Genomic DNA, 23,719 nt, shown 5'->3' on the forward strand with positions numbered 1-23,719 from the left:
TACTTATAGGAAAGGTCAGTTCAGGGCAGGGCTACCGAGGCAATGGTAAGGGTACAGGGTACAAGATAAGAGATACGAGATAAGACGGCGATCAAGGATGCTGTACAAGAAGGTGATAAGACGTCATATGGTGATACATGATAGGAGAAAAGATATGGGGGTCCGGTCCGAAGTATGTTATCGTAACAGATGTCACTTCTGTGCTGTGTTTTGCGGGCTGTGGTTCTGCAAAGTAATGCCTGAGATGAGGAGATCTTCGACGCTCCCTGGAGTCGGTGACATCGAGAAGTAAATTTTCGCTCTTACCACTCAATGTATCGCCCGATCATTTGGGGCGGGAAAATCGTCTTATGTCTCTTCATGACTGCGGATACATGCACTAAAAGATGTCAGTTGTAGGCTCCAAAAGGACATATTTGCTTTCATCGACCCGTGGTGAAGTCGAGAAGTCCCCTTATGAAGGCGCCCATCTTCTGAGCATGGTCGAGGAGGTTTTCTATGTCCTTATAACCATTGTTGGCGAGAGAGCCAGCACCACTAGGCTCCCATTCCAGCGTGCCATCCATCGCGAGATCATGCACGCGCTTGCGGCAGGGCTAAGTTCATTCACCGACCTCACTAAGCGTGTCTCCGAGAGGATGGTGGACGATGTGTCTTTCGAGCGTGTCCTCAAGGATTGTATCTCACTTCTGCGCACCTGAGTCAAACATCTGATACGGGCGTGTACGAGCTGAAGGACGAGGCTTATGACGAGGTGGACCCGTTTACCTTCCACTACACGTGGAACAAGTGTGAGGAAGTGGAAGTCATCCTCAAGAACAGACTCCGAGTTGCAAAATGGCAACTTCCCACAAATCCTGTGGTTACCTGTTTCGTGGTCCAAGGGGTCAAGTTCTGTCACGATCTATAACATGATGTTCCAATGTATCAAGCAGGAGACCAAAAAGAGTGTGAGTACTCAGAACCAAGTGCAATAAAATTATTCTTACCCGTGAAGTCTGGAGCTTGAGTGGGATGCTGGTGAGCTGCTGCGAAAATTGTACGTTTAGAAGGTAATATGAGAGGTGTACAACAAGTTCTGTATGATGACATGGACCAATCACTGCACCTCGCATAGGTTCGTTCTGTTTTAATGTTACTGACCAGTTTACGGAGCAGGCTGTTTCTTCCAAGGCACTGATATGAATCACGGAGATCTGATGGATTTGGTCGGTCGTGCGAGAGGGCCTGGATCTACGGTTCAATGGTTCGCGGAGACAGAAAATATACTGTGATGCTTCGATCGGATTATTAGCCTCAGGAGGGGAAAAATATACACAGTGTGCATCTCATGTTTGCATCGTAGAGTTTAATAAAAATTGAACAACTCAAGTGTGGGCGCATGGCTGAATCCACTGAGTGAAAGACCGCCATCCACATAAGTTTCTCTGAAAGGAAGTTCCCCTCAGTGGATGCCGCACTTTCAAAGTGGTCCTCCACAAACATATAAATATTGCTTTGGTGGCCTTCATCCTCTATCTCTTACCACTTCGCCTACTGCCACTGCGAACAATATCTCCAGCTTCCACATCTACTTTTACCTCCAGATGAACCCAGCCACCCGAAAGCGCGTAGCAGACGACCTAGAAGACAGCGAAGACAGTGAAGTCAAGCGAGTGAAAATGGACGATAGCGCCATAAAAAACGACCCAGACTTTGTGAGTTTTCTTTTCATGTTGTGAGGTCGTATTCTTAGTCCTTGGGACAGACACTTGAACCCGAACTCGATGGAATGGGACTCCAGAAATACAAATGTTTATTTGATGGCGAGTCCATCCTTCCCGGCTTTTACGCCCGCCACATTGGGTCGAAAAAGCATAATCATGCTAAAGAGAAAAGTAATGGATCTTGCCCTGTTCGTTCGCCCATGTGTGTAATCCCCACTCTCAATATGCTCGTCTCATTATTAACTGTTATGATTCGGCATACCAGACCTGATGCCTTTCAGATGCACTTCGCAGAACACGCAGGGCAAAGAGATGGGGGTGCTCAATCATCATCAATGTACAGCGGCCCGGCGACACCAAACACCATAGAGAATGTTGTAGGAGACGATCTGGCTGCAGCCCCGTATGGCACCATTTCCCCTTACTGGACGAAGTCACACATACCTTCCACAGGCCATTGTGGACCATCACACGAGGTTGCGGAATCCACACACTCATCGCATTGCATTGCAACGCACTATCTGTCCATGTCCTGCCTGCATCTGTCCGTCCTCACTGGTGCGTTCTCATTCTTAGTTAGTCATTCCTAACTGTTCGCAGGGCCAGTTACATATCAGTTCCCATACACGAGGCCGTGTACCATTACTTACACGTATCTCCTTCCGACTTCGCTTGCATATGCGCCCGCTTATACGGTTCCGGTTCCTTACGGACTCTGTTATATACTATGTCGCAGACTCGTACGGACTTCACTTTCCTACATTCCCTCTCTCTGGTTGTGTGTTGCGGAGTCACTAGCTTAGTCTTACCTTGTCTTTCTTTGCTTGAGCAATCACTTGTTTGCCTTCTCATCCCGCGCGAACGCTCGCATCGCTGTTGACAGTTGACTATTGCTAGTCCTAGTTGAGTTCCTTTGCAAGGCGGTTTCTGCACGTCTTTGCATATACCTGGTACCTAGTTCGCTCTACCCGTTTACCTGTTCTGATACCTGGTACCCTACCCGTTTCGCATACCTGGTACCCTCTAGACATTCACTCATTTCTCCGCATCCACATACCTCGCATCTCCGCATCTACATACCTCACATCTCCGCGCATTCTCGCATCTCCACATCTCCTCACATACACAGCCATTCTGTCTTCAGCGCATCACTTCCTTCTTCACTGTTCCCCTCGCTCATACTTGAGGAACTGCTCTCAGAGCTATCCCCTTGGGTCGACTACTATTCTCGCACCCAGCAGGATCAGTACACTATCACTATAGCGGACTTCTACGATTTCTCCCACAACATGCAAATCTCGTCCCCAGTAAATGAGGATGTCATGTCATGGGAAACCACCAATTTTGCGGATACCATAGTACATCCCGTCTCTTCATCATGTCCATCACCAGAGGCCATGGTTACGGAGACCACCCATGTCCCTTCATCACTTCAATTACCAGAGGTCATGGTCACAGAGGCCGCCGAAGACCTTGATTTTTCTTCGACGTTTACGGAGACAGAGGACCTTGATCTTGATCACTGCCTGGACATGGGGAAGTGACTTTATGACAACCAATGTGCCAGTTTTGCCTCCGGCAGATGAGGTTTCATCGTCATCAGATGGAGTACCTCCTTCATCTTACTCCTCCATTTACTTTGATTTCGATTTTTATGATGAGATCTAGTGTTTCACTTCCACTACCAACCATCCCGTATATGTTGTGCTCTCTATTATCGACTCACCATCTATCACACCATACAACTTTATGACTTTACGAACTACACGCATTCGTTCTACTGGAGACCATAATGCAACACAACATTCTTCATTGTTATTGTTATCATTATCATCATCATGGTGATTCATTTGTTACAATACACATTCCTTAGTACATGCTGGATCTACGGAACAATGTATCTCTCGGACCAAGAATAAAAGATTCGCAAGGTATGGCATCTGGATGGCGCGCGACTCATACATAGAACTTGTAGGATAAGCCCGGGGCACAGTAATATAAAAGATTCCAGCGAAACAAGTACGCGACAATGTGGCCAGAAGACTCTGTCCTCAATCCGCATGCATTCAGCTTTGTTTTCGAACATTATAAATTTCCAGAGGAGACACACACCATGCAGTAGAATTCTGGGATAGTACATTAATTCTGGTGGTTTTACACACGAACAGTTGGACATTGATTGGTTCAGGGGCTGACGACTAATAAGGCAAATTGGGCATTGGAAGTAATACACCATAAACCAACCTTGTCTCGTTCAATCATCCTGCTCGTCCCCAGACCACCTGTGCGATATCATATCTGCGCACTTCTCGCAACTTCGAAATGTTGCCAATTCATATGGAAAGCCTACACGAAAAGCAGTTGAGTAGCGTGTTGACCTCAATGTATATGCGCCCATCTACGTTCATTAAATTCCAATCGATAATTTTACACGGATTTCGGTGATGCGTGATGATGATCTTGTAGGTATCTATGGCGGTCCAAATGCAACATAATTAAATCACGTGCATGCACAAATTTCATGCACGCACAGCAGAATCACGCGCACGCACACAAAAAATCGCGCGCACGCCACACACTGTATAATTCTGAATCTCTATCTCTATCAGTGTATGTAGTTGCAGAGGGTCGTGGTCTTCTTGTCGAAGAGATCTGCTTGCATGATCATAGGTGGTACACACTAATTCATGTGCTTTTCGAACATCGTGAGACCAGTATCCAGAAGACTCGTTTCCCACATTTACACAACTTACAGACTCGGAACACAACATACTGTACTCTTCCAACTTAAAGATAAATGTGGACACCATGCTCGGCATAGAACAGACTCGGACTCAGAGGTTGGCACCGAAATTGAACTGTTTCTGACTCTGACAAATTCATTGTAGTAATTTCAACAATCCGATTCACTTTGCTACTCCCCATGCCCAACGCTCGGCTGCTCATTATTATGACAGTCAATTTATTGTCATTCAGGTGAGTTACTAGTAGACTTGCATTTTGAAACAGAACCAGTTAAATGACTCTATTGCTCTATAGGTTCAGAACCAGCTCTACCACCTACCAATTGACCTTCTCAAATGACGTTCATGGTTCCCCAATATTTGCGAACATGTTTTCCTTACCCCGCACTGGCATCCGCAGTGACGAGGGTCTTACGGATAACATCAGGTAACCGACCCGAAAAAGACAAATTCTTAGAAAGCTTTATCTAGCGTAAAATTCGTATAAAAACTATCAGAATTGTACCCCTCATGAGAAACCTTTGAATACCCGGACTTACTTAGACGAAACCTGCCAAATGCATAATTGTGACAGCCAATTGCAACTTATCACCGAGATGCTGGATAAGACAACACCCACCTGCCGTGGCAAAGGAAGATGAGGTTGTCGAAAGCGACCACGGTTGCCTACTTGAAGATCACTGGCAATACGCTATGATTGTGCCACGCGCTTGTCGTGACATGCAACCGTTGGCTGTTTATATTTCCTTCACAATCACGGAACAAACATTAGCCTTGGGTAAATATCTATATGGCCGGACTGTGTTGGACTAATGCTGCCTACAGTCCAAGGGTGCCAAGCGCCCACAGTGCAGTACCAAGCTGTGTCTGCATGCCTGCGTTATGCAGGCAAAGCTTTCCATTTCACCGTCGACAACCACTCCCTCAATGCTGACAGTAGGTATGTAGTCGTGACGCTAGCCTGTTAAGCTTGGTTCTGCCACATACACGACTCAGGCGACATGCGACAATTCACTGTCATCTTACCCAACTTTGGTGAGATTTATAACCGTATGCACAAGTAGTTTATCATTTTATCCTCCTCGATCACTGACCAAATGCTAGCCTCAGGTAAATATTTATATGGCCGGACTGCGTTGGACCAATGCTGCCTATAGCCCAAGAGTGCCAAGCACCCATAGTGCAGTACCAAGCTGTGCCCACGTGTTCGGGTTATGCAAGCACAGCTTACCATTGCGCCATTGGCAACAACTCCCCCAGTGCTGACTTTAGGTATGTAGTTGCGACGTTAGCCTGCGATGCTTGAGCCTGCTAAGCGCACAATTCGGGCTACGAGTGGCAGCGGATTAACGTCCAACCCAACTTCAACAAGCTACGATAACAAAACACAAGGTTAGTTCATCATGTCATGTGCCGCGTCTTCTGCCTAAATGTTGGAGTCTTTGAAGGCTAGATTGTTTTGGACGGGGGTTGCTTTAGTCCCACTGTGCAGAGGCTTGGCGGCGTGGTGCACTGTGTCAGCTGATTGATGAGGTATGTCCATTATATACAAGGTGAGCCAGCCAAAAAATAATCCGCAAACTCTCCCTGAACGATGTAGTCAAATAGAATATTCGAACACCCTACAATATTTGCTTGTTATTTTCATTCGCAAGCATGATGTTGACCTTGGATCTCACGATATCATCTTGCAAAACATGGCAATTGCAGAGAGGATGGACGGATGCGGCACACTGCGACAATCAGCTACAATGACCAGTCACTATAGTGATGTTGCACATTTTTGTCCTGCATTCATCTCAGCGAGCTAACTGTGTTACACAAGCCAAAGCAGGGCGTCATTATATTATGTATAGAATACTAGACATGTTAAAATAACTATGAAGAGACAATATCAGAACATGTAGCTTGTTTGAGGGCAATGCGTCGTTGTCAGATCCTGGATAAGGCGCTGTTAGCGCTGATAGGTCTCTTGGCAGCAGAGGAGGCGGGAAAAACTTGGCTGCATAAGTAGCAACGTCGGTGATCAGCCTTAGTGACATGGTGAAGGAGGATTTTAAATACTGGTTCCACCAAGTCAGCAGGTCATCAACCTCCTGACATTCCTCCGGGTCTTCCAAGAGGTCAAGGAGACTATGGTAAAATGTTTCCGAGTCGGTTGTTGTGTCGGTCCGCGAGAACACCGAGGACGAGCTTAGGGCAAATCGCACCTTCAGCCTTACGTCAAAATCATCCTGCCACAGAAGTGCAATTGCTCGACGAACCTGAGTTGCGATATAAGCCAAGGAAGCTATTGTGACCGAATTCATGCCATGGAGGCGAGCGTTTCCGGATCGTGTGGCTTTCGGCTCCCTGTCAACCGAACTTGGAGACGTGAAAACATGTTTGTAGGCCTAGTGGATTGCCATGTAGTGAACAGATTATGCGGAAACACGAGTGAGCACTCACATATATTAGCAAGTGGCTCCTGAGAAGACCGCACCATGGGTCTTCAGGGTCATAAACGCGGTTGGCGTACAAAAAAATTGGCCATTGGTCCCCGCAGATCACCATTTCACCACTTCGGAGGTTCTCTTTCATCCTGTTTCAAAAATGTAACAAATATTCAGGACTGCACAGATACCAGAAAACTGGAACATACCGAGGGTTATTCCAGTCTAACCCGGCAGGACAGAGGAGAGATCCGGTGAGTTCATGGTTGAAACCGCGGTCGATCTTGGAGTTCCTATGTAATGGAGGCTGTATTGCTTCACCCCTGGGGGAGATCCAATCAAGGACCGCAGATTTCAATGTCTTTGTGTGATCGCCTCTGGCGCCTGCGGCTCCTTTGCCAATCTGTAGGTCAATCGTCAGCATGAACTCTGGCCATGGAGAAGCAGATGCACAAGCTCTCCAACATGAAGGATTTCCTCCTCTGAACCATCTTTGAGTCGCTCAAGGAGGCCGGGATAAGAATCTAGAAGGCGCTCAAAGACTCAATGTTCCCGCCGCTCTTGTATCTTCCAGTTGTTCCAGTCTCAAGATACCGTTGGTGAGTAAGGAAGGGTAATTGCAGAGCGCGAAGACTGTTCGACCAAAGTGGCGTCCGTGGGAGACAAGCAGATCGGATGAGGAGCTTGCAGACGGGGTGAGACTATAGAACATGCGGGAAAGGATGGCTTACGCTTTTTTTTGAGGCCCCATTTGGAGGGCTGAGGAGCCACATTTGCTCGGAACACTGGAGGTAGCATCTTCGGCTGTCATGAAAGCTGGGGTATAAGGAATGGTTGGGGAGTAAGGGCAGGCTACACAGATACTGCCAGCTTTTATCCCTGCCGCTGTGCTACGTAAAATCCCATGGAAACTGGTGGCCAGCGCAGGGGCCATGATAAATGGCGCTAAAGGGATGACCAGAGGGAATGGCGGCTAATCGGTAGCCACAGTATATGACGGCAACCAGTGGCCATGGGGTGTGGCCAAAACAGCGCCCACCATGAATGGCGGCTAAACAGTTGGCTAGGGTAAATCTGGCTCGCCCATTTGTCGCATACAGAATATATCAACCTTGTACCGAGGTGGCAAGTTTGAAATTTGATGACTAGAAGAACAACACCGCATCAGTATATAACTACCTTAGCCTTGCCTCGGTCCCATGACCTTGCACCTTCTCATTGCAGCTTGCCGATACAGAAAACACTCGTCTAACTTAACATGCCACAACCCCGGGGTCAAAATTTCAAAGTGCAAGGAGGTGGTGTTAACTTAACCCTGTGGTGAGCCTGGTGCACCCAACTGGCGGAAGGACATGCTGATGCTTTTATCTAGAATTGAGTTAGTGGGCAGCGTCAACGAAAGCGGCGAAGAACTCGCCAGTGTCAGGTCAGTCAACTGTTGTCAACCATTCTCGTAGCTCATCGTGGACTAGCGAAGCGAATGTCGGTGAAGACGGCCCCTCAGCGTGAAATGATGAGGCTCCACTTCTACAAGTGAACGACAATGAAAAACACAAGGCGGATTCCATCACCAATCTCAAAGAGTGACTGCAGCTGGCGGAGATGGAATGCTCAAGGCTGGAAGGGCTGCACCAAAAGTACAGATTGCGCTGGTTGGAGGAAAATTATCGGGCGAGACTGTTGAAAGGATACGCACCACAAGGAATCAGCACTTGTTCACCCCATCAGATCGCTTGGAACGCTCCTTCTCCCACTCCAAGTATGTCGGATTGGCACATGCTCTTAAAATAAACTGATCGTACCACTTAGCAGAGTACAATACCGAAGTTGACTCGGACCAAGAATGAACGCAGAGGGCATATGGTAGCATTGTATTGTCCTGCAACGTTGTGGCGGCATAGAGAACATATTGAACCTTGGTATCTTTGAGCTGATTCAGCACGATGATCATCGATCAGCGGCAAGATCCGGATTCCAGAAAATGCTCAGTTAAAGCTTACAGGTACGTAGCCGAATTCACAAACATCGAGTTGAATGTATAACTGAAGCACCCCCGCATTCTCAACATTGATATTTTGCATAGCGAAACCTGTGGGGATGATCGACAGTAAGTATCTCCTACACAAAGGTTTCGTACGGCTTGCGGTTCCTCAATTGGCTGGTTCTACATATCACTTGAGCAGAACCAAGCCTACGGTAGTGGTTTTTCTTGACGCTTCGCCCTCAATATTGTGCCACTCCGCCACCACAATAAGTGCGAAAAGCACACTGTTTGATTATGTTTTACATCGGCGATACTACAACTAGCCATGGTCGATGTGAACGCAAGAAAGTTCATGACGACTAGAGCCCTCCTAGGAGGGCCAAAAGTAAATAATTTAAACAAGACGATCCGAACCAAGTGCAGCACACTAACAGTGTGAGCAGACTTCAACCTCATCGTCTTCCGTGTCAATGCTGTCTGTGTCACAGTCATCACAGTCGTCCGTGCCATCGATGTCCTCATCATAGCAGTTCAGTTCCTCGGGGGGCGGAGGCTGTGGGATAGTTTGATCCCAGGATGTCTGCGAGCCTGCAACGACATCAGCTGTGGGGGAGAACCCAGTTGGTTTGTGCTCACTGCAGTCAGAGGAGTCGGATTCATAAGTGTTTTGAATGGCTAGCGTATAGAGCTGAATCTCAGCTTTGGCGCGGCACATCTTGGCCTGCAGAATGAGTAGATCTAGTCCAAGATTGCGTAGGTAGGTGTTGCTACGCCTAGTAGCAACAGATTTCGTCATCAGCTCCGCCTGCGTGCGCAGTTCCGTTCGGAATGCATCATAAAAGGCTTCCTGTATTTCGACAGTGATCCATGTGCTCAGCAGGGGCAACGAGGGGCTGATGCGCTGTAGAGAGATGGTTGGACACTATTAAACAGAAAATGCAGTACTGACCATCAAAATGACGGATGCTATCCTTCCTTGATGGGTAGCATGGGGTAGACAGGAGCTGCTCAAATGTCCCACAGCCGTGTTGGAGCACGCGCCATTCCTCTTTGACCAGTCACATATGTCTCGCATAGCAATTGAGCAAGCCAAAGGTGCACACGGTAAAGGTACACATGGTAAAAGTGCAGCCACATGCCTCGAAGTTGCTGAGGGAGTCCTGATCTCATGCTTAGCTGGCGCTCTGATATGTGCTAGTTAATGGGAAGGTGAGGACCACATCTCTGCATCTCTCAAAGTTTAAGAAACTTACGCATCCGGAGTTGCTCCAACATTCCGATAGCCTGCGAGTATAAAGACACCTCCATATTGCACCGTTTCTTCCTCTCTTCCATGAGAAATCGCTCCACGGCCGCGTGCCTTCCCCCGTCATCACCATGACAGATGGTCTGGTGCCTGGCCAAGGTTTCCTCTTGTTTTGCCTCTATACTGCGCTCCCCGACTAGGTGCCAAAGATCATCAGGATAAACTCAATCTTTGAGCAAGTATGACAGAATATATAATTCAGTCTGGAGCTATATGAAAAGAAAGGAAATCAGGATATACAAAAGACTTGCAGTTATCAACCAACCTTCTGATTTGCTGTGAGTCCTATGTAGGCATCCATGAATTTATGGCCTAATAGGCTGGACAGTTGAGAAATGCTTGTGCGATAACTTGAATAATCGAACAGTTCCGGTGAAATACAGGTGGTCATAGTTGGTAGTGTGTATAGTAATACTAGTGGGTGGGTGCTTGAACTGACCTCGTTGATATATGTGGTAGTATTTGCAGCGGCTATAAATCATCGAAGTGGAATACTGTTACAAATACACCTATTAACTAAGCGATGCATATGCTCATTGTTGAACTCTGGCCATCAGAATTATCTGGCCGTCTAAAATTATCTGGGCCGAAAAGCCTCGTTTGTAGCTAGCTGTGAGCCTCAAGTGGCTATATTTAGATTATAGCACAGGATTTTTACCCATGCTCCAAGTCAAGCTAGAGTCTCTGAAAAAATGATTTCTTGCCGCGCATATTTTGAAACGGACCGTCATTTTCCATCAATTATCGCTACGACCTTTTGAATACTCGACTGCGGTTCAAGATCCAACTCACACAGGAACTCCTAATCAGTACGAAGATTCGAATTTCAGTTTGGTTCAGCTTACTGCGCAGTGTGAATTTGGAGCTCTCAGTAACCTATGACCCTGTAGGGCCCTGCCCTGAGTATGGTTTTCGAATTCGTTTGCTAGGGGGACTCCGAGAGCCATGTCTCCGATGACTAAATTGAGTAGGGGCTTGAAAACCTTGGAATTCTGAGGGAAACATCAGTTCACCGATCTCGATCATATGCTGGGGACATCCACACCTCGCTGCTTCATCATACACGACATGGAAAGAAGCCGATAATCGGACTTCGGAGACATTTATCAATGCAGAAAACATACATTGCGAAGCTCACTTACGTAGAATTAGTTGGCAATAGTAATCCACTGATGATTCTGGAGCTGGTGGTATGTGGTGCCGTTTAAGGGGGAGAGGCCCTGAGCCAAAACTGATACAATAACTTAAGAGTACTTATCACACAAGAAGTTGTAACTCACCTAGGATTATCTGAGGAACCACCGCCTGCTAGTATATAGTTGCTGTGTGTCCCATGCATAAAGGTGGCTTGAAGTACAAGCATCACTCACATATCGCACCCCCCATTGAACTCAAATACCCGCAATTGACTCAGAGCATCTGTTATAGAAGATGACTCCAAGGCAAGACGGTATCATGGACCGCTGGCTTCCCATTTAATCCATTCTACAGTGCCATCACGGAAATCAGCGCGAACCCAAGTGCGCAGCTCAGTTGGGGTTGAAAATCCAAAGACGTAAATCCAACAACGGGCGCAATGTATGGTATACTGTCGAGCTGGGCAAGACCAATTGAAATTTCTTGACAACGGGCCACAAAGTCATATGAATTTGACAGCATTCTTCCAGTCCTGTGTTGACGGCCCGAACTTCATGGTAAAGGGAGCTGAAGTACAAAATGTCGACTTGTGGCCAACTATGAAGGGATTGGTCAATACCGCACTTCGAGCGCAAGGTTACTCATGCGTACCGACAAGCGTCCCTTTTCTCATATTCATGCTCCTTTCTTCATCTCCCGGTGTTTCGGCATATTAACGAGGTTACTGAAACCCGCTTCAGCACAGTGAAAGGCGGTGATCATGGACAGTCGCGGGAGAAGATATGACAGATTTTTTAGACGGTGGGGAGGAGAGGATATCGCGGTGCCGAGGCTACGAGGGATCGGGGGCAGTAGGGGATGGAAGTCGGACAGCCTGAGAGAGAAAATTGGAAGTTCAACATTGACTTTGAACAAATTTTCAGGGCGAGTTTGGCCACGTAATGATCTGACGGATGCGGCATCACGACGATAACTTGAAATTCCCCAGGCCGCTACGTATACGTCAGCAGTGGGACTTTCCACGTCGAAGAAACGATAACAATTTTTTATATTGGCTAACTACGTTAAGTACTGATGCTGACAATCATAATGTGAATATGTATGTTATTGACGATTAAATGCGACACTTGGGCATGGCACTGACTGATTTCTAACGATGACGGGGGTCCTTCTGCACTCCTCCTGAACAGATATGGCGGTTCATCACCGGCCTTACTCCGACTTGCATGCACTTTTTGCAGCGTTTAAACAGAACACGGAACTCCCTCGCCGGAATCCCAATGCCATCAGCTGAGCCAAGCCTGTTCAACAACTCTGCCTGCTCTCTGTGGTTCCACTCTAGTTCAATAGGTAGGGTTCGTTGTTCTGCATCCAAGTTATCCGTCAATGAAGCTGTGGTGCTGCAACCAAGCAAGCTCCTACCTCTTTGCGGGTATTGGAAGGTGCCTACAGACAATCGTTGGAAGTACACCTCGATTTTCACTGTGCGATGGTGAGTCTGGTGCTTCTTGGGCATGGATAACACTGACCTCGGTAACCGCATGTATCTGATGCACATCGTGCAGTCCAATCAGTTTTCTTGGCAATCTCATTCCGCCAAGAGTATACTGCCACCTCTGTGTACGCCCCTCTTCCACCGCCATCAGCGCATAGACAGCACGGGTATTTAAAATCGTGTTCGTCGCGGTACTTCTCTAGACGGGACGGCGGAATCTTCTTTCCATCGCTATCGACAGGCCTGCGTTGTTTTTGTTACGCCTAGAATTTGCACAGAATTGAAGTCTCACCAACACCATTCGATCATGGACTTTGAGGCACTGTCATAATGCAGGAGGGCGAAACGGCAGGTCATTGCCTCCGCGATCAGTTTGCCTAACCTCCGAGAGGTTTCACGATAGTCAGGTGGGGTGGTAATGGTAGAGGAGGGAGATGATGGAGGTTCCATTGGGTAATCCGGTACAGCAATGTGGTGTTTTCTCCTCTGCTCATATAATATCAGGCTGCCACTAACCATACCATGACCCACCCAGCCCTTCTTGGCATCATCAAGTGCGCCAGCTTCCCACCTTTAGCCTACGGCCAGAGCCAGGCCTGTGGGAATTTCGGGCTATGATGGCGATTCAGTAATCGGGTTGGCCATCACTGGTGCCAAAGTTTGTTTATGACATGCTGCCGAAATCCCAATTCCTTTCAAGCATCCCACCTTTCACTATCGAGCTCAACCGCACCCTGGTCCTTTTCAACTCCTCATGAACCTGAGAGATCCATCGACGAATTCAACTCCTTTCAGGTGCACCTGTCTACGTCAGTTTACGCAGGAGAGCGCTTATACCAAGCATCAACGCTCGTGCACGCAAGGCAAAAAGCGACTGTTTTCTGCCCTATCCAAGGCAAAAGACCTTTTAGGCACAGCAAAACGGTCCCGAGTGGACAGTAGTGGCAGACTGTATGACCGTCCTAGTATGGTGTCTTCGAATGAGACATCCCTTTCACGCGCAGGTTTTTCGGCGCAAGAAAATGCACCCGCCACAGCATCCAACACCAATACTGGTGATGCACCTATGGAGATTGACGAAGACCAGGGTTTATCATTGGCGCAGCGGAGGAGCCGGCGTGTCGATGTTCCTATGCCGCTACGCTATAGGCAGCATGAGGACGTGATCCCGCAACCTCCACCAACTGTCCCCTCCGGCTACCCTGCAGATTCCAACCCACCAGCAACTCCCACTGACGCGTCCATTGGTGCTCGTACATCATTTCGAGCCCCTCCTTTCCGTACAGCCAAGAATGTCTTCGGACTAGTACGGCAGTTCTTTTCATCCAACCCCCCTTCTCACGACCCAGAAGAAGTTGTGACACTTCAAGATATCAGCTCTGTCACTCCAGTAAAGCCAGACTCACCCACTGCACCCCATGACCTCGCATTTCACCCATACCCCAACCGATCTTCGTTTGAGCTCGGTAACTGGTACTGGAACGGCACCGCACAGAAATCCCATCAGGACTTTAAACAGCTGATCGATATTGTCGGTTGCTCAGATTTCGATCCTGACACTGTGCGGAGTACACCATGGGATAGGATTAACTTGAAATTAGGTTCGAGTACTCACAACGCGGACGAGGGGGGCGACGAATGGGAGGATGAGGATGCGGGTTGGTTCAAAATGAAAGTGACCATCCAAGTGCCCTTTTCTCGAACCACAGCCCAGCCGGGTGCTCGACCTTACCCGGCAGCAGATCTTTATCATAGATCTATTGTCTCTATCATTAGAGAAAAGCTCTCGAATGCCCATGACGATGAATATTTCCACTACGAGCCCTATACATTACGATGGAGCGCACCCCATCTTCCCCGCGAAGTGAACATTCAAGGTGAATTGTACACTTTGCCGGCCTTTATGGACGCGCACCGTGAGCTTCAGGAGTCCCCTGGGGAAGCAGGATGCGATTTACCCCGAGTCGTTGTCGCGCTCATGTTTTGGTCAGATGCCACGCACCTGACGACATTTGGTAACACGAGGCTATGGCCAGTGTACATGTATTTCGGAAATGAATCGAAATACCGCCGTTGCAAACCATCCTGTAATTTGAGTAACCATGTTGCCTACTTTCAAAAGGTACAGTGATCCTCATGAATTATTTTCATTAAGCTCATCAATGCCTTTGCAGCTTCCGGACTCGTTCAAGGACTTCACAGGGACCTACACCAATGGCAAGGGGGTTGGATGTGATTGTACGACACATTGCCAGCGCGAATTGTTTCAAGCCCAATGGAAGATCTTGATCGACGCTAAGTTTTTGGAGGCTTACAAGCACGGGATTGTACTACTCTGCTGCGATGGTATTAAACGCAGGTTTTATCCGCGAGTATTCACCTACTCTGCGGACTATCCTGAGAAGTAAGTCGCAGATATTATTCATAGGAAGTCGAGGCTCACCAAAGTCAGGGTTCTCGTTGCAACAATTCGGCAGCTGGGAGGATGCCCTTGTCCAAGGTGTCTCATACCGACTGCACAGATTCACAATCTGGGAACGAGCAGCGATAGGCAGCAGCGATCAAGGTTGGCACGGTCCGATTCCTCGAGGAGTCCGCTGGTTTCCAATGCACGCGACCTCATCTACAACAACAATTTTGGCGTAGATAGTACCCGAGTTGAGTCACTGCTCAAGCCCGATTCGTGGGTACCATCGTCGGTGAGCATCACCATGAGCCTCTTCGCTGCCTCGACTTACCCTTTATTAGAATGTTTTATCCAACAGCCTTGGTGCGTTTGGATTCGACGTGTTTGCCGCACTAGTCGTCGACCTCTTGCACGAGTTTGAACTCGGGGTTTGGCACATGCTCTTACTTCACTTGCTGAGAATCCTTTTCGCCTTGGATAAGGACCTGATACACGAGCTTGATAAAAGGTGCCTAATACTTATCTGATGATGGTCCGACATACCTATACTCACCTTGGACAGGTTTAGGCAGGTCCCCCGTTTGGATCTGCAACTATTAGGCATTTCTCTGCAAACACCTCGGAAATGTCAAACATGGCTGTGCGCAACTTTGAGGATATTTTACAGGTATGCCCTTAGCATTACTATCATGGGGCCCTGTGAACTCACTTTATACAAGTGTTCGATCCCGGTCTTCGAAGGCCTTCTCCCCGATCCTCACAACAAAATCGTAATTGATCTCCTTTTCACCATGGCGCACTGGCACGGACTTGCCAAGCTGCGGATGCACTCCGACCTCACTTTAGATATCCTCGATCTCCAAACGACCAAACTTGGCGAACAGTTCCGCCAGTTTAAGGGGAAGGTGTGCAGTGCATACAGTACCCAGGAGCTCGATCGGGAAGTCGATGCGAGAGCTCGTTGGCAGGCAAAGGAGGCAGGCAAACGGGCGCAGAAAGGTGGGACGAATGGCAAGGAGGAAGGGGCTACGGCTCAACAGCATAAGGCAGGGACCAATGCTAAAGGGAAACAAAAGGCGAGCCCGGAGCAACCGCTGGACGCACCATTACCAAGGCAGCCCAGGAAGAAGAGGTCATTCAATATGAATACCTATAAGTTTCACGCTCTAGGCGATTATGTGGCCTCTGTCCGTCGCTTCGGCACCACGGATTCATACAGTACAGAACCTGTAAGTCTTAATCTATCGCCCGCCCGCTCTCCGACTAAACTACTATCAGGGGGAGTTAGAGCATCATACACCGAAAAACAGATATTGTCGAACTGACCGACAGAGCTTCGTTCACCAGCTGACACAAATCGAGCACCGGCAAACACGATTACGCTGTATCAAAGAACGGCAGCAAAAACGGGCCCCTCATGCAGAGTCTAATGAAACCGCAAGCGATCATCACACGCACCATCATATTGGTCAAAGCGAGAAAGATTATGACGAGTTAGGTCATTACCTCCGCAATAATGCGAGAGACCCTGCTATCAAGGTAGTTCATTTTGTTTTTGCAATTTACATCATTCTGAGGTGCGACTAAGGACTTCCTGCCACGCTTGAAAGCCCATATTCTGGATCGCCTTGACGCTGGGACTTCCGGATCGTCTGCGGAGAACCCCACTCATGCCGATAATGACTGCAATTCAATTCTATTCAAACGTAATCGAATTTTCCACCACAATCTCGCACAATTCAACTTTACATCATACGATGTGCGAAGATCTCAAGATGTCATCAACCCCAAGACTCCACATTGTAATGTCATGCTCCTCCGACGTGATCCTGATGATGATAACCTCGATGGCAATTACTGTTATGCCAAGGTTCTAGGCATTCACCATGTTAATGCTGTCCGGGCCGGGAACGTCTATGAATCCCACCGCATCGACTTTCTCTTTGTTAGGTGGTACCAATCCGTACAACGCCATGACTGGGAAACGCATGCTATGGGCCGCGTTTGTTTCCTACCCTTAGCGAATCCCGACGCATTTGGCTTCGTGGACCCCGGAGCTGTACTTCGGGGATGTCACATCATACCTGCTTTCTCTCGAGGCAAGTGCACTCCGAGCGACGGAATTTCCCCTCTGGCGGGAGATAAACATGATTGGCATGAATACTATGTGAACAGGTGAATGATCCTATACATTTTAGCTATGTTTACTGATACCACAACTTTACCAGTTTTGTTGATCGCGACTCCCTCATGCGATTTCACTACGGACTTGGTGTGGGGCATACATATTCTCATAGAGTAGAGGTCTTAGCAAACCCTAGCTCCGATGCGCACCCTGCCATCCAGATCGGAGATGAACATGTGGTAAGCGAACGAAGCCTCCTGGAAAACCCCAAGGTCGATGAAGAGGATGAAGACCACGTTGGCGTCGAAGAACTAATCCTCTTCGAGCAGGGACGTAATGGAAGCACAGAGACGCTCATAGACGCACTAGACGAAATGTACACTGACTATACTTTCGATTATGACAATTAGATTACATACAACAGTCAACCCCAGCACGGATGGGCGCAGAGTCATTTCCTACCTTAACCGTGGCGGTCAATAGGTCCTGGCCGTCACTCAAATTATGTCCTGGCCGTCACCCATCGCTTAGCGCTGGAATCATTGATTCCTGGCCATTGCTGACTGCTGCCCCCCGCCAATCGCTAAAGCCGGCAGCTTGGTCCTTGCGGATGGCTGATATTTATTGAGTCGCTGCGACTTTTTTTTTTCACTGCACACTAATTTCAATCTTAGACAGCGCAAGGTAGTCCAAGCCAATGGTTTACGCCTACCTCTATGACCATTATTCGAAGAAGGTCTACGTCTTGATTAAGCTGGATGTAAGTTTCAGTAGGCTGTGTTCGGTGTTCGGTCCTGATGTATTTCTTCTAGCATGAGGAGGTTTGCGGTCCCCCGTTAGACATCATCTCAGCCTGACTTGCACTTTCAGCACCCCTTTGTGGGGTTCCAGGACCGTCGGTTCAATGCCATTGGATACATCGCCATGCATGGTCGAGTATCTGCGCTATATGTGAGACTTACATTTCTTACAATTGTTCGTATCTTATGATTTTGTTTTGTAGTGTGATGAATCCGTCACTGAACAAAGACCTTGGCTCGAGGTACTTCACGTTGTTGGGGTACTGACCATCCCCGACAATTTCAACATCAATCACGATTACCTGTTATTTGAAACAACAGTGAGATTTTCGCGTTTTTTACCGTCCATTTCTGAAAAGAACCTAGCCTGGTGATTTGAGTTTTCTTGTCGAGACCCCATACAGTAGGCCCAACATTCTGGGGAATCCAGGGCAAATGTGGTTCGTAAGTGTTCAAGTTGCTCTTACTATTATGTTAAATTATTTCCCTGATTATACTGTGCTTCGGCAGCTCTCCCAGCTCTTGGAAGCATCAATCCCCTTCAATCCACCGATATCTCTGGAGGAATCCCCCCGCCTCGCCAATCCCGTCTTAGGAGGCAATCCTTCTATACACGGGGTATCACAGTGCGCCGTCAACAAGCCTATTGCCTCAACGTCCAGGCATTCCACTCATCTCACCATCACCGACCAGCCGCCTCCGTTGGCTGGCACAAATGACACGCACCTATTGGATACCGTCCTGGGCCTTGCGCCATACACCCCCTTTGCCATTCAATCAACGACGATGATGCATCTTCTCGACGGCGACGGCGGCAACATTGACTGGTCGGCTCTCAGTCTTTCCATCGGCGACCTTGGAGAACCTCACCCTTCGGAGGAGCCGGTTGAGGTTAACGCTGGCGAACCAGCCCCCATCAACACGAACCTGGCCCTTCATCCGGACCTGAAATGGACAGATCCGGTAGATCTGTGGAGTCAGGTTGGGCCCGACGACAAGAAAAAGATACTCCGTATGTTGGAGAAAAAGCTGTGCCGCTGGTACCATGTCATAAAGCTCACGAAGGCCCTGATCGCGGGTAGTCTGTGGGTCGGCATGTACGGGAACCCGTTTAAAATCTCTGACATGGATCGGCGGAGGGTCATTACTACCAGCTTCCTAACTGCCCTCCGAATCGACGGGAAGACGTACGTGGATCTAATGGAACAACCATGTGAGTACCTTATGGTGTCGATGTTTCGCAGTATTATCTTACAATCCAATTAGTGATTGTGAAGAACGGTAAAACACAGACCTCTGTTGGATGGCAAATTATCCGCACCCACGTACGCTATATCTCTTCATTACTTTCGCTCCCTCCTAACACATTTGAGCAGCTGCTTTCACTATTCAACAACACGAGGTCTGAATTGAGGAAAGTCGCCAAAGCTGCCATGTTGCCAATCACACGCTTTTGTGAGAAGGACGTGATAATTGATACAATAAAAGTATTTCTTTCGGTATTGAATTCTGGGCAAAGCCAAGCCGTAAGTAACAGATTGGACGCTTGAAAGTCCCTACCTTAAATCTTTCCGTCATTTAGGTACAAGAAGCTCTTTCTACACTCGTGGCCCATCAAATCTTCAGGGAAGTGTTATGGGCGGCACTCTTTATCCAAGTCGACGGGTTGCCTGACGGAAAACGCTCTGCGAGAATAGCGGATCTATTTCCCGAAGAGCTCTACACGTCAGTTGGATGCGTGGCCCAAGATACCGTTGGCAACTTGGTGACAGTAGTTAGTCATTTTCTCACTTTGACGTTTGTCCGAGTCAAGCGGTACTAACACAAACTCAGATTTACCATACGATGGTCCTGATGACGAAAGAAGCACTGAACAAGCAAAACATTAATTTGTACAAGAGGCACAAAGTCATGTGCGACATCATTGGTGCCGCGCTCGCCATCATGTACGCAAACCCGGAAAGATATCCCAAGTTCACGGAGACGGTGATGAGTCTGCCATTCATAATGTCAGAGTCCTTTGCATACTTCTCAACACTACTAACCACAACCTGCATTCAGGTATGAAAATGTGCTTGATATCAACCCCAAGACGAAATGTCCTAGACCAAACGGGAGGGACAAGAAGGAAAGAGTAATCGAAGATATCGTTAAAAGTATCGCCATTACAGAACCCAATGATGTCCCGCGGCGGGGTGGTTTACCAAACAACAAAGGCTTCTACTGTTGTAGGTCATTCACAGATGTTGTTTGTTCTACTTCCGATTTTGAACCGCCTTCTTCTTCATGAGTTATCGTTCCTGTCCTTGTCAAATACCACTCATATTGTCACATCTACCCATCCATACTACACTTACACCTTACATATCTAACACGGACATTGGAATTGCATGCAAGATTGCTTCGCGTCAACGTCGCAAGATGTACAGCCTGCAGCTGCTCACCTGCTGGCCCAGGCCAATGGTTAGTATTCGTCTGTGGGAGTCATAAGGCCGCGTGCGTGGCAGAGCCCGCTACGTTTTTTTCTGGACACATCAATCATCGTGGTTCACGGCAAAATACGTAGAACCAGCAATATGATAGTAGTAGAATGAAGAGAACCTTAGAGAAGTATGTGGATCTGTCTACCTTTTCCAGACTCAAATTCGACCTGGCGAATGTTTCAACGATTGTATTTCCAGGGAGGCACACGTAGTTTCCTCACGAGCGCACTAAAATTTTCGGGAGACGCAAGTACTAATCTCTGCGGAATCAAACTCGAGACCAATTACAACTTGAAGTTGAGTACTGCCAGTGAGTCTTGACCTTTGACTAATCGATATTGATGAGAAAATTCCTGTGTTTGTGTGTGCGTATTGACTCGAGTCAACATTGGGTTGTGTGGGAAGTCCAATTGTAGTATCCGAGTTTGTCTTATCAACCTGTAACTGGCAGGGAATGCGAAGACTGTCTCACCGTTGATCTGTGGTTGGATGCATGTAAGTTCTCCATTGCACTCTGAGATGGACTTGATGACTATGACCGTGCTCCAAGTAGAGTTCTGCAAGATGTTCCAGTGCCAGATTTGCCTAATAACTTCGCCTTCAGTTCATCCTTTTTTTTTGTTAGTTCGTGATGGTTCACTGATACTGATTGACATTTTCGACTGCATGAAATTTCGGCGGAACACATAGACTTCTTTGCAAGGCTGGTTATAGACACATAGCATGGTGGGCACACCCCACTAAGCTTGCAAAGGATTTATTTTGCCTTGGAAGCATTCCTTGTGCTGAGATAACTTTCTGGCGATCTCTGCACCTTCGATGCGCTGGAAGCTTGGGATGGTCTCCTTCAGCTGTCGATGTGACCTGGACATTCCTTGGAATGTTTCATAGTGGCTCTGATGTTCTTGAACTGCGGGCTTATCCGCTCTATCTATCTTCCTCTAACAAACTCGAATGCATTCAGCCCTGGCTTCGTGGACCCAGAAGTTGTTCTAGAGTATGTCATCATTTCAGCTTTCTTCTGGGCAGCTCAATCTGAGTGGCAGGGTTTTCTCTTTAAAGGGGGATAAATATAATTTGTACGGCTATGTCAACAGGTGAATGTTCCTATACATGTTCAACCTGATAGCTTTACTGATATCACAACTACCAGTTTTGGTGTCTCCAAGCTTTCTCTCAGGCCAATTTAAACTGAGTGACTGCGCATTAGTAACTCCAAAAGACACCGCATGGCGGTGGGCCTATGATTGGGGCAGATGACCTCGGTGGCAATTACTGTTATGCCAGTGGACTCTGACCAATGAACAGAGATAGGTTTGTGGCACGATTCTAGATGCTGACTAAGCTGACCAAACCCTCCTCAAAGGGGTGCCCAATGCGACATGTTACACAAATTCTGGCTCCGTTTACTGATATCTTAAATAGCACTGTCTTCGTCGATCTTGGCTCACACATGCGGCAATGTTATGTTGTTCGGGCTTTCTCTCGAAGGCCACTTGATCCGGATTTGCCCTCATAAACATGTAATTATATTTTATTTCATGGTCATATAGCTCAAGACTTTCCACCTCGATTGCAAGGCCAAATGCTGGAGCGCCTCGCACCCAGCTCGTCTCAATCTAGTACGTTCCTCAATTCTTCTCCCAAATCTTCTGCCACGACACCACAAGATTTCAATATATGATGAGGTGCTGGCCGTCCCCGACTACCAGCCACGGTCACCCGTTATTTGAAGCGGCGGTGAGATTTTCGCGTTTTTTACCGTTTGTTTCTGAAAAGAACCTAGCCTGGTGATTCAAATTTTCTTGTCGAGACCCCGCATGGTAGTTGTGTAATGTTGGGACCAGGAAATTTATTTATGTTGATGTTACATCAGGACATCATCGCAAATAACGTGAAGGAGTTTGAGAAGTCGCCAAGGTGAGCGTAACGATCAATTACCCGTTCCGTGTCCTGATGTTGCGACCAGGGCTGAGATGCTTGCTGTTTCTGTGAAGATGATGACGATTAAGCTACCATTATCAGGGAGAACATGTATTTTCTGCAAGACATCCGGTGTTTCCTGGAGATGTGCGCAATGAGCTCTACATTAAATTATCAACGGGGGACTTCCCATCTTCCTACAGTGGCTCCGCCCGACTCAGCATGGTCAAATTCACGCATCCTGACCAGGTTTCAAAAAGTGCTCGAGTGTCGATCGAAGTCCGTGATCAAGAAGGTCGTACTATCGAGAATGCCATCTCCCTGGGCAGCGGCGAACCCAGCGTGACCCGGTTCCATTCAATGGTCTTCATGCGCAACAACCAGCCCACATTCGGCGAGCTCATCAAACTCCAACTTCTGCTTGGTATTATTCCCAACTGGCATCTATTCTTTACATCCCGAAATCGCTCTGGACGAGGGCTCAACGCAGACCAGCCATTCGTGTTTGTGTTCCGGCCACTCTTTCCTGGCCAAGGCGCATTTTGGAGGATGGGAGCCATACTTTAGTATGGTACACAGATAAGCTGCCACAAGTGACGCCAGGCATGTACCTGGCATCGTCACCGTGGGTACTCCCCGGATGGCGCCCTGAGCAAGTTTCGGTATCACCAGACCTGCTGAGGTTGGCTTTGCCGATGAGGGACACCGTCATCATCCGGTCATCGCTCTGTTCCACGATGTATACGCTGAACCATGTCCTCGTGAGCTTGCTTAACTGGGAGCATATCAACGACGAAGAGCTGCTGCAGGCGTACTCGTTCAAGTTGCCTCTTGGGCATTTGGTGGCGTCAGTGCTTTTGATATTGTGGTACATCAACAAATTGACACACTTCATCTAGGAGACTCGTAACAACTGATCGCTCTGGGAACTTGATAGTGTATCTATATCGAAGGCACCTTGAAACAGGGACGCGGGAAAAGGCTTAATCGCGATAAAATCGGCGATTTCTGGGGACGAGCTACTTAAACGGTTTCGACTTCTGCCACTTCTCGACATCTATGGACCCATCGTGTCGACTCGCCTCAACATCGACGGACCTGTCGTGTCGACTCACCTCACCATCAACGGACCTGTCATCTCGACTCGCATCAACGACCCCACCCAAAGCGTCCTCTG

The 23,719-nt window shown here is 47.9% G+C and overlaps 8 protein-coding genes across 8 annotated transcripts; 5 read left to right on the forward strand and 3 right to left on the reverse strand.

Annotated features, from left to right (window-relative positions):
- The first annotated feature begins 186 nt into the window (after positions 1 to 186).
- On the forward strand, positions 187 to 1,109 carry DEU56DRAFT_955875 (uncharacterized protein). The gene is made up of 2 exons (XM_041359227.1): positions 187 to 600; positions 663 to 1,109. Exons 1-2 carry the CDS (start codon positions 387 to 389, stop codon positions 908 to 910), a joined length of 462 nt encoding a protein of 153 aa, XP_041206166.1. The 5' UTR covers positions 187 to 386; the 3' UTR covers positions 911 to 1,109.
- Positions 1,110 to 1,455: 346 nt separating this feature from the next.
- DEU56DRAFT_815865 (uncharacterized protein) lies at positions 1,456 to 3,490 on the forward strand. Its single transcript, XM_041353801.1, has 5 exons — positions 1,456 to 1,544; positions 1,587 to 1,697; positions 1,748 to 1,908; positions 1,972 to 2,139; positions 3,212 to 3,490. Exons 2-5 carry the CDS (start codon positions 1,587 to 1,589, stop codon positions 3,372 to 3,374), a joined length of 603 nt encoding a protein of 200 aa, XP_041206167.1. The 5' UTR covers positions 1,456 to 1,544; the 3' UTR covers positions 3,375 to 3,490.
- A 1,139-nt stretch (positions 3,491 to 4,629) lies between these two features.
- Positions 4,630 to 5,975, forward strand: DEU56DRAFT_757890 (uncharacterized protein; the record flags this gene model as incomplete). The annotated part of the gene is made up of 6 exons (XM_041350177.1): positions 4,630 to 4,682; positions 4,746 to 4,877; positions 5,047 to 5,228; positions 5,276 to 5,386; positions 5,608 to 5,722; positions 5,930 to 5,975. The coding sequence occupies 6 exons, from the start codon at positions 4,630 to 4,632 to the stop codon at positions 5,973 to 5,975; spliced, it is 639 nt and encodes a 212-aa protein (XP_041206168.1).
- A 407-nt stretch (positions 5,976 to 6,382) lies between these two features.
- Positions 6,383 to 7,816, reverse strand: DEU56DRAFT_914838 (uncharacterized protein; the record flags this gene model as incomplete). Its single annotated transcript, XM_041357672.1, has 8 exons — positions 6,383 to 6,452; positions 6,515 to 6,660; positions 6,715 to 6,843; positions 6,899 to 7,031; positions 7,092 to 7,285; positions 7,336 to 7,406; positions 7,477 to 7,565; positions 7,614 to 7,816. The coding sequence occupies 8 exons, from the start codon at positions 7,814 to 7,816 to the stop codon at positions 6,383 to 6,385; spliced, it is 1,035 nt and encodes a 344-aa protein (XP_041206169.1).
- A 1,477-nt stretch (positions 7,817 to 9,293) lies between these two features.
- On the reverse strand, positions 9,294 to 10,563 carry DEU56DRAFT_757892 (uncharacterized protein; the record flags this gene model as incomplete). The annotated part of the gene is made up of 4 exons (XM_041350178.1): positions 9,294 to 9,788; positions 9,816 to 9,934; positions 10,120 to 10,308; positions 10,434 to 10,563. 4 exons carry the CDS (start codon positions 10,561 to 10,563, stop codon positions 9,294 to 9,296), a joined length of 933 nt encoding a protein of 310 aa, XP_041206170.1.
- A 1,896-nt stretch (positions 10,564 to 12,459) lies between these two features.
- Positions 12,460 to 13,254, reverse strand: DEU56DRAFT_757893 (uncharacterized protein; the record flags this gene model as incomplete). Its single annotated transcript, XM_041350179.1, has 3 exons — positions 12,460 to 12,755; positions 12,839 to 13,047; positions 13,097 to 13,254. 3 exons carry the CDS (start codon positions 13,252 to 13,254, stop codon positions 12,460 to 12,462), a joined length of 663 nt encoding a protein of 220 aa, XP_041206171.1.
- A 4,779-nt stretch (positions 13,255 to 18,033) lies between these two features.
- On the forward strand, positions 18,034 to 21,262 carry DEU56DRAFT_757894 (uncharacterized protein; the record flags this gene model as incomplete). Its single annotated transcript, XM_041350180.1, has 15 exons — positions 18,034 to 18,096; positions 18,149 to 18,157; positions 18,207 to 18,287; positions 18,340 to 18,456; positions 18,503 to 18,580; positions 18,647 to 19,349; positions 19,403 to 19,461; positions 19,513 to 19,662; positions 19,719 to 19,910; positions 19,970 to 20,082; positions 20,198 to 20,364; positions 20,534 to 20,599; positions 20,774 to 20,929; positions 21,071 to 21,114; positions 21,245 to 21,262. The coding sequence occupies 15 exons, from the start codon at positions 18,034 to 18,036 to the stop codon at positions 21,260 to 21,262; spliced, it is 2,016 nt and encodes a 671-aa protein (XP_041206172.1).
- Positions 21,263 to 22,439: 1,177 nt separating this feature from the next.
- Positions 22,440 to 23,117, forward strand: DEU56DRAFT_955893 (C2 domain in Dock180 and Zizimin proteins-domain-containing protein; the record flags this gene model as incomplete). The annotated part of the gene is made up of 4 exons (XM_041359228.1): positions 22,440 to 22,445; positions 22,496 to 22,539; positions 22,589 to 22,610; positions 22,645 to 23,117. The coding sequence occupies 4 exons, from the start codon at positions 22,440 to 22,442 to the stop codon at positions 23,107 to 23,109; spliced, it is 537 nt and encodes a 178-aa protein (XP_041206173.1). The 3' UTR covers positions 23,110 to 23,117.
- Positions 23,118 to 23,719: the final 602 nt, after the last annotated feature.

Source organism: Suillus clintonianus, assembly GCF_016758775.1.
Source record: "Suillus clintonianus strain FC179 chromosome Unknown DEU56scaffold_60, whole genome shotgun sequence".
Classification (NCBI taxonomy): Eukaryota; Fungi; Basidiomycota; class Agaricomycetes; order Boletales; family Suillaceae; genus Suillus; species Suillus clintonianus.

What these genes read in the sequence shown, in the direction of transcription:
- DEU56DRAFT_815865 (XM_041353801.1), top strand. Translation starts at nt 1,587, where the DNA reads ATGAACCCAGCCACCCGAAAGCGCGTAGCAGACGACCTAGAAGACAGC. An exon ending in TGCCCTGTTCGTTCGCCCAT is followed by an intron (nt 1,909 to 1,971) that starts GTGTGTAATCCC and finishes TCGGCATACCAG; the next exon opens with ACCTGATGCCTTTCAGATGC. An exon ending in ATTTCCCCTTACTGGACGAA is followed by an intron (nt 2,140 to 3,211) that starts GTCACACATACC and finishes ACGGAGACAGAG; the next exon opens with GACCTTGATCTTGATCACTG.
- DEU56DRAFT_955875 (XM_041359227.1), top strand. Translation starts at nt 387, where the DNA reads ATGTCAGTTGTAGGCTCCAAAAGGACATATTTGCTTTCATCGACCCGT. An exon ending in CGCGCTTGCGGCAGGGCTAA is followed by an intron (nt 601 to 662) that starts GTTCATTCACCG and finishes GTGTCTTTCGAG; the next exon opens with CGTGTCCTCAAGGATTGTAT.